The 13,054-nt window shown below is 32.4% G+C and overlaps 1 protein-coding gene across 2 annotated transcripts in view; it reads left to right on the top strand.

Annotated features, from left to right (window-relative positions):
* LOC128860507 (CUGBP Elav-like family member 4) overlaps window positions 1-13,054 on the top strand; it is a 189,071-nt gene that overhangs the window by 14,096 nt on the left and 161,921 nt on the right. For both annotated transcript variants that reach the window (XM_054098085.1, XM_054098084.1), the window contains exon 2: window positions 12,640-12,774. In XM_054098085.1, the coding sequence (XP_053954060.1) occupies window positions 12,669-12,774 (106 nt within the window). In that variant the 5' untranslated portion in view covers window positions 12,640-12,668. The remainder of the gene's footprint in view (window positions 1-12,639; window positions 12,775-13,054) is intronic.

Raw genomic sequence — 13,054 nt, 5'->3', positions numbered from 1 at the left:
CAGCGCAGTTACTAATTATCTAATTGTTGGTTTTTCTATGTTTATGTTTTGGACATTTATTCTGTTTTTACTGTCAAAATCTGTTTTTGTAATTAGTAATGTGTGTGTGAAAGTTATTTAGTTTTGTGACTATGTGTGTGTGTGCGTTGAAAATCAATTAAGCTAATGTCAGTGCTTGTCATTATAATAATATGTGAAAATATTTCACTTTTTGACTACGAAGCCATAAAGGCAAGTGGGAATAAATGGTAATAGAGGATGGTCGTGTTATTAAAAATAGTTTACATCAATAAATTGCGTATTGTGGTAAAAGACATTGAAATGGCATTAATGTAAATTTCAGCAGATATTGCATTGAACGAAAATGACTCACGAAGGACTGGTGGGGCCTGTGATAAGTAGTGATGTTTTTGATGATATTTACGAATATGAATATTTGTAAGAAAATTAAAATAATACTAATTTTCCAAAAAAAAAACATTTTTTTAATGTTCATAATTTTCTAAAGAACATTTTGTTCTTTTTAATTTTAGTCATATTCTAAAGAAAAATGTTAGGTCCCATTTTCTTATTTTCCTTGACAATAAAACTTGTATTTTTTATAAAAACAAAACACTGTCTGGGTATTTATAAACGTTTAAAAATCACGTTTTTTAACTTCCCTTTATTTTATAAAACACTTTCTTTTAATTTTACTCACTTTCCAAAAGAAATCTTTGGCTTTTAATTTTACTAAATTTTCAAAAGCTTTTATAATTTTGCTTTACTTATTTTCAAAAAAAAAAATGTATTCAACTAATTTCCTAAAAAACATTTTGCTGTTTTTAATTTTACTCATTTAAAAAACACCTTTCAGCTCCAATTTTCTTATTTTTTTGACAACAAAATCTGTATTTTTTCATAAAAACAGGCTGCCAAGTTATTCATAAACATTAAAACCCCCCGTTTTTTACATTCTATTCATTTTATAAAAAACAATTTTTTTTTTTGTAATTTTACTCACTTTCCAAAACAGTTTTTTGTATTTCACTAATTTTTTAAAGAGCATTTTTTGTTTTCTTTACTCATTTTGTAAAAAAAATAGCTCCACTTTTCTTATTTTGCTGGATAATAAAACTTATATTTTTTAATAGAAAAAAAATTGTAAAGCTATTGATAAAAATTATTTTTTTTTTTTAATTCTATTCGTTTTACACTTTTTTTTCATCCGTTGTTTTCATTTTACTCAGTTCCCAAATAACTTTTTTTTAATTTTACTAATTTTCTAAAGAACATTTTTTTGTTTTTAATATTAGTCATTTTCAAAAAAAATGTTAGCTCAACTTTTCTTATTTTCTTGACAACAAAGTTTGTAATTTTTCATAAAAAAAGACTACCAAGTTATTCGCAAACATTAAAAAAAAAACCTTTTTTAAATTCTATTCATTTTATAATAACAATTTTTGGTTTTTGTAATTTTATTCACATTCCCAAAAAACTTTCTTATTTTTTAAATTTAACTAATTTTTTAAAAAGTTTTTTTTTACTCATTTTCCGAAAAAAAATTTTAGTTTTCTAAAAACAAAATTTAGCTCCAATTTTCTTATCTTGCCATAAAACTTGTAATGAAAACTTGGACTTCCTTCATAAAAACATTAATTTTTTGCTAATTTTGGGGAAATGTTAAATAATTTACATTTTCTTACATATATAAAATTTTGAAATCAATCCACCATCGAATTTTTTTAAATAGATATACAAACATTCCAACAAATCCTATCAAAATTAAGCGAAATGAAATTCCTTTTACCGAAATACAAGCCATTTAATATCATCCCGCTGGCAGGTACTCAACATTTATATATATATGTATATAATTGGCGCGTACACCCTTTTGGGTGTTTGTGGTGTGCATCTACAATTTCAAGCCGACTCCGAACAGCAGATATTTTTTTGGAGGAACTTTTTCATAGCAGAAGCACACTCGGAGGTTTGCTATTGCCTGCCGAGAGGCGACCGCTATTAGAAAATGTTTTTCTTTTTCTTCATTTTAGTGTTTCACCGAGTTTCGAACCTACGTTCTCTCTGAATTCCGAATGGTAGTCACGTACGAACTCATTCGGCTCCGGCGGCCGCCGGCAACAAACCGGCATATAATTATTTTCTCCTCTCATTTATAACACTTTTTAAATTATTCTCATTTCACCTTCTAATCTCATTCACCGCCATTAAATGCCAATTTACATGTCAATGGCACAGATGGCTGGATACAAAGAGCCACTGTGGTCGCCATGGTCGCTATGATGTGTGCTCCACAAAAGGCATTTGCTCTTCGCCTATTTGTATGTGTATGAACACAGAGCAGCAACAACAAGAGCCTTTAGGCAACAGAGCCATTCAGAGCAGCAAAGGATATGAGTACCAGCATTTAAAATACAATTAAACAACTGACATTCTAGTTAGTGATGTTGTCTAAAGCATTTTTTTCTTGTACGTTTTCAGCTTATTCGACAATTTTATATTTTTTTAACCTGCCATTAGTAAATGCACGTAATGATGAAAGAATATAACAAAACGAAAGACACAAATTACGCCAGACAATTAGCAACTGTCTGCTGTTAACTCATTTTTCCTCAACAAAACAGAAAAAATATTTCGCTGGCTTTGGAGTTGCTGTGGAAAAAAATCCAACATTGCAAGTGACTTGAAAGAAAAAACTCATAAGCAAAGCAAATTCGGCTGCCACCAACAGCGGCATAGACACAAATAAAACAGCAAAAAAGGGCCAATGAGTAAAGTAACATACAAGTTTATGCAGCATACCACTAGGCGCTTCAGCGCACCTGGCAATTTCATGTGGTTAGCAATTTTTGAACGCTTTGCACATTTGCATGATTTTTTCATGGTGTTTTCTTTTTTGGTAAGCAGCAAAGTCTAAAAGGCAAAAATTGCCTTTTAAGCAGAACCAGCACACGAACACAAGAAAAGGCTTATTGAGGAAGAGCCTGCACAAACTGCCTGATTCAACAACTACCATGACAAGCTAATGACTGTCTTTGCTGCACTTATGTGGAAGTTAGCAGGTGAGTGAAAGGCAGTCATAGTGGCGACTAAAGTGAAGGAAACACATCCATTTGCAACATGACGTGTCATAAACGGCCAAGCAGCATTCAGCATCCATCTGCCAGCTATCGCCATTAAAATAACCAAAGTCATTTTAGAAGCCACCAAGAACGAAAATGATTTTCAACACTTTCGCTCGTTTCGCTGCTTCGTCGTTATATAAATACATGAATGTGAATGTGTGTGTGTGTTGGTGTACTTGCAGACAGGTCAACATTGAGCAATCAAACCATGTCCGCTGCACATTCTGCGCTGCAGCAATACAGCCAGCGACTATTTGCCAACTGGCGCGCCTCATGTGGCACTAAAAGAGCCACTTAGCTTGTCTATATGAGCCTAATGGGCTTTATTAGTTCACTATTTTCCTCCTAAAGCTTTCTTGTTTCTTTGGGCAAGCAAAAGAAAATAAAAAAATTTTGATAGAGTGCAAAAAATCGTTGAAAAAGAAAGAAGTCGTGCAATATCTGTGAGGTAATGTGCCTTTACAGCAGAGCTCTCAACTGAACTTTGGAGCTTAATAAGCTACAAAAAACTAAGGTTTGGAAAATAATTAAGCAAACGAAAATATTTGAGACTAAGAGAAATGTTTATTAAAATTAAAAAGAAATTGGAAAACTTTTTTTGGAAGACCATTTTTTGAAGGCTGGCAACTTTTTGAATGAAACTCGTACGGCTAAAAAAATATTTTTTTATTTTTTTACCATCAGAAAATAAAATACTGAAAACAATAATAAAAAAACTTTTTTCGTTTCCGTTCCCATTTCATATGCGGCGAGGGCCTTAAGTATTTTCTCTCGTATGCATCTGTGTGACCAAAATGTATACCTTTCCACCAGCACCCTTTTTATCTGGCATCATTCCTTGAAGCTATTTTGTATTTCCCGAACTTAACCTAACACTTCGTGGTAAGCAGTTTAAACAAATAAGGCAATAAAAGAGAACTAGAAAGCGCCAAAGTGTTTGGGGTTGTTCTAAAATCGGTCTATAAAAGTGCTCTGAAGAATCTGTGGCATACATAGGAAATTTCTTTCGAGCAAGTAAAACATTTATATAAAAGGTAGCGCAAAATAAATCATCCAATTCTGGTTTTGAATAACCTTTTTGCTTTTTTGATGGGTGTTTGGTCAAACTCCTCCTCTTATTTATAGTGCGCGTCTTGATATTTTCCATACCTACAGTTTTATGTCACCTCCACATGGCAGATGGTTTTACATTGAGTGCATTGATCTCCTAGCATGGAACCTGAACACGTCCGACTTGCAAATGTTGGTGTTTTTAATCGCTGTCTACGCAAAATCATGCCGATATTCTGGCCTAAAACCGTAAATCACATTGACCCAGGGGCTATTACTACACAAAGTAAGTGGACGAAGTATGACGAAGCAAATCGAGGTGGGTCGGCCATACACTGATCAAAAACCCCTGGACGACATCATAAAAGCTGCCTTGTATTGGAGCCTCCAACTTCGTTGCAGACTCAAGAGACCAGCCAACACCTGGAGGCGACAGGTGGAAGCAGAAAACCAGAAAGCAGGCTATTCATGTAGCAAATAAATTTCAAGCTTCAAATAAATCAAATTGTAATCTGATTGTTAAGGCTCCATGTTCCACCTAAGAATTACGGAAAAAATATACATACATACATTGATTGATATATATATGTACATTGATTTCCTGACTGATGCCCTGGGCATACCTAACTTTTGATATAGTCTAGAACTTACTCTTCAGAATGGTAACAATTCCGAAAGTGGTCGTCAAAATATATTAATATAACAAACCTTTTCCCTTGTTCACCAAAAATGCACACCAATAAGAAAGAGAGTATAATTATACATACATAATCTATATATCTATGCACGTGTCATACATTGAAATTGGCTAATAGTCTATTCTGAATCATCTATATGCATATCCACTTAGCATTGGTCACCTGCGCATGTGGATATGCTTAGCATCTTATTGCATACCTTCTCTCTGAGGCAAATGTGTCAAGATTGGCAATTAGGCGCCAACAGGTGCAGCACATAAGCAAGCACATATATACAAACTAACACATGCACGTACATATATTCTATATAACCACACATTTGGTGTTAGCTTTAGCTTCAAATACTTAAATAAAAGCAAATGCTTTGCTATTTGTTGCCAGAATTCTCTACTTGCCTTTCGCAAATTTCACTGAATTATTTTTTATTTTTTATTGCATCTAATTTTGTGCAACCGAGAAGGCCTTCAACCAAACGCTAGCTAGCCACACTTCAAACAATTACTCCTTGGTGCGCCATCTGTTGCGAATGAAGCCATTGCCAGGAAGTTTTGTGCCACTTAAGTATAAATATTCAAGATACCCAATGGTCTACTCAGAGCAGAGTTGGAGTTGAATTGTTGGGTAATCTGGGCACATATGTTTGTGTGTGTGGGTGTGTTATGTGTGAGGTTTTACATTCACACGCATGCATTTTGCTATGATTTTCTTTCCGCTACTCAGTCGTTTCAGCTGGCCAAGCAAAGTGAAAAGTTCTTTGGCAATTATTAGCTTAACTATAGCAATATGTCCTTCAACAGCGTTCACTTGCACACATACATATGTATGTGTATTTCGATGTATGCAGTTGAATACAATTCTATTAATAACGTGTGTGTGTATTTTTGTGTGCAATGAAGACATGCAGCCAGTTTAATGTTAAAAGTTTGATCATATTAAGTATCAGCAACAGCCGCAGCAGCCCGATGTGCAATAAAAAGGAGTTCATACAGTTAATGGAAAGTTGGCTGGCAAGTTGGCGAAAAAGGAGTTGGTTGCTGCGAGTAAGCAGTTTATAACAATTGCTGCCAGTGCAATTGTTGCTTCTTTTCTTGTTGCTTTAGTCATTGTTTTTTTTTTTTTTTTTGTTTTTCTTCTTTTCGCTACTTCTCCTTTGGTATTTCTCATGTTACGCCTGCGGCCTTATCCTTGTAATTTTATATGTACTAAAAGTTGGCAGCTCGTAATGTATCAGCACGCACGTATATGTATGTACATATGTATATGAATAGCCTTTTGTTGCTCATTATGCCTAGAACTGCTCTCAGTAATGTCTGCAGCAAAAATAAGCCCCAAATGCTTACGAGTTTTAGAATAGATTTGCCGCTGTGGAGCAAAGCACCTACAAAGTACATGAATTTGTGTGTATACGTCTACATTTGCCTACAGCGGAGCTTGGCATTTTTCATGTCGCACTCATATGCATCGCTTTGGATTCTCGTCGCTATTTTTTTCTTATCTTGAAATACAAATTTAATACTCTGTTTCCATATCCAGCAACGCGAAGCGGGCAAATATCTACTGAGATCGGAATAAAAGTTTTACTTTGGCATCAGCAAGCATACATTGCATGCTTTTAGGTATGAAGCCACTTGAATCGAGAAGATATAAATCGTGATCAACTTAGAGGTATCGGATTTTAAATTGAAATTAAACAACGAAAATTCGAGTTGATTGGGCAATCTTTATTGTTTTTGTGTAGAACCATTCATCACATTTATAAGATATAAGATAATCCCTTTCGAATGTTGGCCGCGACTGCGCCGCAATTTGGACATCTGTAAGCATCAATTTTGAATGACCCGCTGGCGGAGTTCGGTCGGTATCTCGCGAATAAATTTAGTAGTGCTGGCTTCCAATACCTTTATTCAAGCTGATTCATCCACAAATTATTTAGACTTTACATATCCCCACAATTAAGAGTCCAAAGGTGTGATATCACACGATTTTGGTGACCAATCTACTGGTTGGAGACGAGAGATGAATTACTCACCGAAACGGCGACGCAGTAAGTCAATTGTTTCATGGGTTGTACAACAAGTAGCGGCGTCTTGGTGGAACCAAATATTGTGGAGATCTCGGGTGTGAATTTCCGGCATCAAAACGTCATTTATCACGGCGCGATGACGTGCTCAATTCATTATTGCATTGGCGCCAGAATCGTCTTTGAAGAAATATGGGCCGATGATTGCTCCAGCCTATAGGCTGCACCAAACTGTTGTTTTCAATAGATGTAATGGCTATTCTTGAATAGCTTCGGGTTGTCCTTCAGCCCAAATATGGCAATTTTGCATATTGAGGGAGTCATTAAGCTAAAAATGGGTCTCACCGCTGAACACCAAAAGTTGGCCTGAGCGCGCGTTGAGCGCCATAGAGCGTTGATTTTCGTGTACGATTTGTAAACGTTAGTGAAGCGGAAATCTATCTATGATGAAATGTCAATGAATACGAAAAAAAATTATGTTTGACAATAGTCACGCGCGATCTGTCGAAAAAACCTTATTGCAAAAAGTACCTCCACTCGGATCAGCCTTTTCTAGGATGGCCAATAAATAAATGTTTTCTTCTTAATGCTTCTGTGGTTAAAGAAAATTAAAGACTTACCTTTTACTTTGTTTAAATTAGTATTTATTGAGCATTGGTAACCATTACCGTTTTTTAGGCCATTCTAACAATGTGAACGTGCAAGCGTAGACAAATACTTATGTATCTACAACTTTTTTTTAGTTTTCTCTGTCTGTCGAATTCATACACAATTTCTTACTTATTGTTCGTCTCAATTTCTACCAAATTATATTCTATTCTTTACTTATGGTATTGTTCGTCCTCAACTTCAGCGGCATCTTTGTTGCTCGGCAACATTGATTTTGATTACATTTCATTCGAATACAATGCCTGCATGTGCTCACATACGAGTACAAAACGCTGTGCGTATGTGTAATATCAAATTCTCCACCATCCACATGCGTTTGGGTGCATGTGCGTTTTGCAGCTCATTTTCTTAACCGCAGGCTATTTGATTGGGGCTTAACGAACTTAAGCTCGTTTATAAACAGTAATCCGATCAAGATTGGAAATAATGTGAAATCAAAAAATATATAAATTAAATGAAAATAAAATAATTTAAAATGTTCGGATAAAGTTATTTTAAATTTTACAGACTTTTATACAAACAAAAAATCAGATGGAAAATATACAAATGTGCGTTTAAAGTACTCAGATTGAGGTAAAAATATTAAATTCTTAAAATGACTCAGCTTGTAATCTGCGCTTATGGAAGCGGTGCCTTATGAGAAAAGGTGGAAATGGAATAAATTCATGTTTTTATGCATTTTCAATAAATTTATTATTTATCTAATAGTAAGTGAACAAAAAGCAATTAAATTTCATTAGGGAAGTCTGTCTTAATCACAAAAATACTTACATGCATATTCTCTATTACTTAGCTATAATTTTTAATGAAATTTTAGCAGCATTTTTAAATGCCATTCAAACAAATCAAGCAGTCCAGCGCTCTCCGTGCATTGCGTTATCAGGTACAAATTTCAGTATTTCATAATTAATAAATATTTGTGATTTTCAAGTAGTGGCTATTTTCTTTGAAAATTTATTTTTACTATTTGCTAGAAATATATAATCCAAATCTAAATAAATTAATGAAATTTGTATGAGTACGTGAATAAATTTGAGTAATTTAATAAATGTGTTTTGCATTGTATTTTTCGTATCAGTGTGCATAACTATGTATGTGTGGTCGTGTGTTTTATTAAGCATATAAAAAATAGTTTATTTTTAAGTATCTTCTCAATTAAAATATAATCAGAATCAAGTGAAATGAAAATGAGACATTCAAAAAAAATGTATTAAACAGTATCGATAAAGGAACGCATTAATAGATTGATTAAAACAGGCATAATTCTTTTTTTTTTTTTGTTAATATTTTTTAATTAAAACTAATTTTAATTAATTAAAAATTTTTTAAAAACAACTTTCTATTAATAATTTTTATTTAATTATATAAAACGAAAATTGGCTAAATATAAATATATCTCTTCTTACAAAAAAATTTGGGCGAAAAAAGTAATGTTCACAACAACAAGTTTTTTTTTCTATTTACTACATTTGAAAGTAAAATACACATTTTGAATGGCTTAAACATGCGACGCTTGGAAATATTGAGAGCCAAGTTACGCTAAAACAAAACATTCAATAAAAAAATTCAAAAGCACAAAATTATAATACATAACTTTAAAATATATTTAAACAAAAAATTTTATTCATTTCTTTCATTTGCAAAATTAAGAAAAAAATATAAAAACATTACATTGCAACTCTGAGGGAATTACATTGGTTTTAATTAAAGCATTTACGCTTTCAAGTTTTGAGCCCAGAATTAAGAAATTGGTCATCGACAGTTAAACGTTTCGTAATAAATTTTAAGTGATTTTTGCAAACTTGAAAATCAAGTACCTTAAAAATTTGAAAAAAATATAAAAATATAATTAGTAATTTGTAGAAATATTTGTCTAAAATCCAATATAAAGGGGGGTTAAGTTGTAAGGGCCGGTGTTGATTTTGAATGGAACACAATTTTTTTCAGAAATTATTATCATTTCTCTTTACTATGATAATACTGATACGGCTCAATTACGTATAGAACAAAATATCGGCCAAATGGCCGCCGTGGCCTCGGCGGCCTCGGCGGCACACCTCCATCCGATGGTCCAAATTTTCGATGACGCTGAGGCATAATTGAGGTTCTGAGGCCGTTAATGTGCCGAATTAGCTCTTGAATTGTTGCTGGCTTATCGAAGTTCACCATTTCTTTCAAATAACCCCAAAGAACAAAGTCCAACGGTGTCAAATCACATGATCTTGGCGGCCAATTGACATCGCCGCGACGTCAGATTATTCGGCCATCAAATTTTTCGCGCAAAAGAGCCATTGTTTCGTTAACTGTGTGACAAGTGACACCGTCCTGTTGAAACCACATATCGCCCACATCCATATCTTCCAATTCGGGCCATAAAAAGTTAGTTATCATCTCACGATAGCGAACACTATTCACAGTAAATGCCTGACCAGCCTCATTTTGGAAAAAATACGGCCCAATGATGCCGCCGGCCCATAAACCGCACCAAACAGTCACTCTTTGTGGATGCATTGGTTTTTCGGCAATCACTCTTGGATTATCATTCGCCCAAATGCAGCAATTCTGCTTATTGACGAATCCACTGAGGTGAAAATGTGCCTCATCACTGAAGATGATTTTCTTCGAAAATTGGTCATTCACTGTTGCCATTTCCTGCCACCATTCTGACCATTGCTCGATTGTGTATCTTTCCATTGTTCAAATTGAGTTAGTCTGAAATTGAAAAATGTTAATTGAAATGCAAGAAAAACTTGACGTTTAGGTGTGGTTCACATTCAACATCGGTTCTTAAAATTTACAAACCTTTACAAACAAAAAAAACTAATAAAGTTCGAAATCGAATCAATTAACAAAAACTCTGTTTAGTTTTTCATTACATTTTTTCTAATTTCTTCAAAAAAAAATTAGCAGTCATACATTTTTCGTGTTGAACCGTTTTCATAATTCCCTTAAAAAATATTTTAATGATTGTTTTAGTTTAGGAAGCCAATTGCGACTAATTTGGAATGTTTAAAAAAAAACAAAAATTAGTACAAAATTATACTAAAACAATAATACCACATGCAGATATTAATATTATATAAATAATATTACGAAACAAATGCACATTTTAAAGGAATAAATTAGGAGCTTGAAAAATTAAAAAAGTAAACTTAATTTAAAAAGTTTATAACAAAAAATTAATTTTAAAGACACAACTTTTGTTTTATTATTGTAACATGAAAAATATCACTTTAATAATTTTTAATTGCGTGTTTCCGAATGGTGTTCACGCATCAACTCATTCAACTACGGCCGCCGCCATATTAATGGGAATTAGAAAGAATTTACAAAAAGTAATGTAAAATTTAAGCCTAGTTTAAAAACTATTATATTTATTAAAATATTGCCACTAAGTTATAGCCAATAATAACAAAATGCGGAATTTTAATTTTAAAGAGTTTATTTTAATTAAGGTTAGGTTTACCTTAATTATCCCTATTTTAGTTTAATTTAAATATATTTATCATTTATTTTTAAATAATAAATTATAACGAATAAAATCAGTTACATTTGAATTTCTATTGAATGTTCCCCATATCCTCAAGAGTTTCTTTAATCAATCTATTAATGGCAAACAATTAATAAATATTAATAAACTCCCCTACAAAATCAGTTTTTTATGGCAGGCATAAAACAAAAATTTAGGCAAACATTTATTCAAAATTTTACTAAAGTTCAATTTTTGTCTTTTCTTCTTTTTCTTCCTTTTTTTTGCTCTACCAACTCAACCTGAACTGTAAAAAACTAAAATCGCAAACGAATTTTGCAAAACAACCAATAAAACTAAAATTGGCGCAATTTCCATACAAAACTATATTTTTCCCCACAAAAAAAAACAAAAAAAAAAACACAAATTAAAAATAAAAAACAATATGACTTGCGTGCTTGACACATGCAAATTTCCACAATTTCCTCTCTACTAACAAATCAAAATTATTTGCTATTCTACTACTTTCTGCTAACATTTTTTATTTTTTTTCGTTTCATATTTCTTTTTAACGATTCGAAAATACAAAAATTCGCTCGCTCACACGCGCGTTTCCCATGCTCTAACTGTTTTTGTTACTTTTCACTTTTTTCTAATTTTTTCTTTAACATTCAACCATAAAACTCGCTGAAAATTGATATCCAAAATTCAAAAACTTTAAACTAAAAAACGAAATTTTAAATATACAAAAATATTTGCTGCGTAATTAAAAATTCGTAAATATTTTTGGCATCCTAAAAATACAAACGAAAAAAAAACCGAATAAACTTTTACTGCAAATACTATTTTAACTAAATGTTGTAACGTTTTTTTATTACAAATAAATACAAATTTTAAATGTTCAAAATACATATTTCAATGTTGTAATGTTTTGTACTTTGGCGCTCGTTTCGATGTGCATTCGTTGCGTTCGTTATGTCGTTGCATTCGTTACCATTTTATATACTTAAATATAATTTTGTCTTAACATATTGTCTACTAAATGGGAAATATTATTTTGGTACTAATAAAACTAATTATTTTTTTAAATAAACTTACCCCAAATTCCGTTTGTGTGTTAATTTTTTTTCTTATTTATTTACTTATTTTATTTCGTTTCATTTTATTTTACTTTTTCTTATTTTCCTTATGTGATGCGCGAGCTGACTTTTGTATTTGCTAAATCTTTGTGATACGTGTTTGTATTTCTACTATGCTAATACTTTACTCATTCCATTTAACTGCCTTTAACTTCATTTTTCCACTTTCTTTAATCATCCCCGTATTTTTTTATTCCTAATTATTTTGCATTTTTTGAAATATCTTACACTCCTTATATTTATAATTTATATATTTCCTTTTTTTCTTTTATTTTTTTCTCTACTCCCACCCTTACCCACTCCACCACCCACTTAAAATGAAAATAAATGAAAATTTATTCATTCAACCAATTATCACCTAACCGCTCTCATACCTCCCATCCATCCCCCACCTTCCCTCGTATATTTGTACCTTTTTGTATGGACTGCTACTTACCTGCGAATCGCCGGCTATCGTAAATATATTTAGAGCATTTAGATCGCAAACTATTCGTTGGTATGCTAAGCAAGCAGCAAACTGAAGAGGATGTTAGACAATTATTCAGCCCTTTTGGCAGCATAGAAGAGTGCACCATTCTGCGTGGTCCGGAAGGCGCCAGCAAAGGTGAGTACACAATTTTGTATTTTTTGGTATTTTATTACAAGTAGAATATAAAATATTGTAATACTTAATCTATTTGTGTATGTAATTTATTCAGTTTAAATGATAAAAGCTAAAATAAGCTAAGTAAGTATGAACCTCAAGTATAAAATTAGCAGATCTAGAATTACACTTAATTATAAATTTTTTTTTTTATAATTCGTGCTTAGACCCTTTTTGGGTGTTTGGCCGAGCTGCTCCTCCTATCTGTAGTTTGAATCTTTCTGTTGTTCCATAAATAGAG

This window comes from Anastrepha ludens, chromosome 4, assembly GCF_028408465.1.
Source record: "Anastrepha ludens isolate Willacy chromosome 4, idAnaLude1.1, whole genome shotgun sequence".
Taxonomy (NCBI): Eukaryota; Metazoa; Arthropoda; class Insecta; order Diptera; family Tephritidae; genus Anastrepha; species Anastrepha ludens.
The sequence above is the reverse complement of the archived record's forward strand: the minus strand, read 5'-3'. Positions and strand labels throughout refer to the sequence as shown.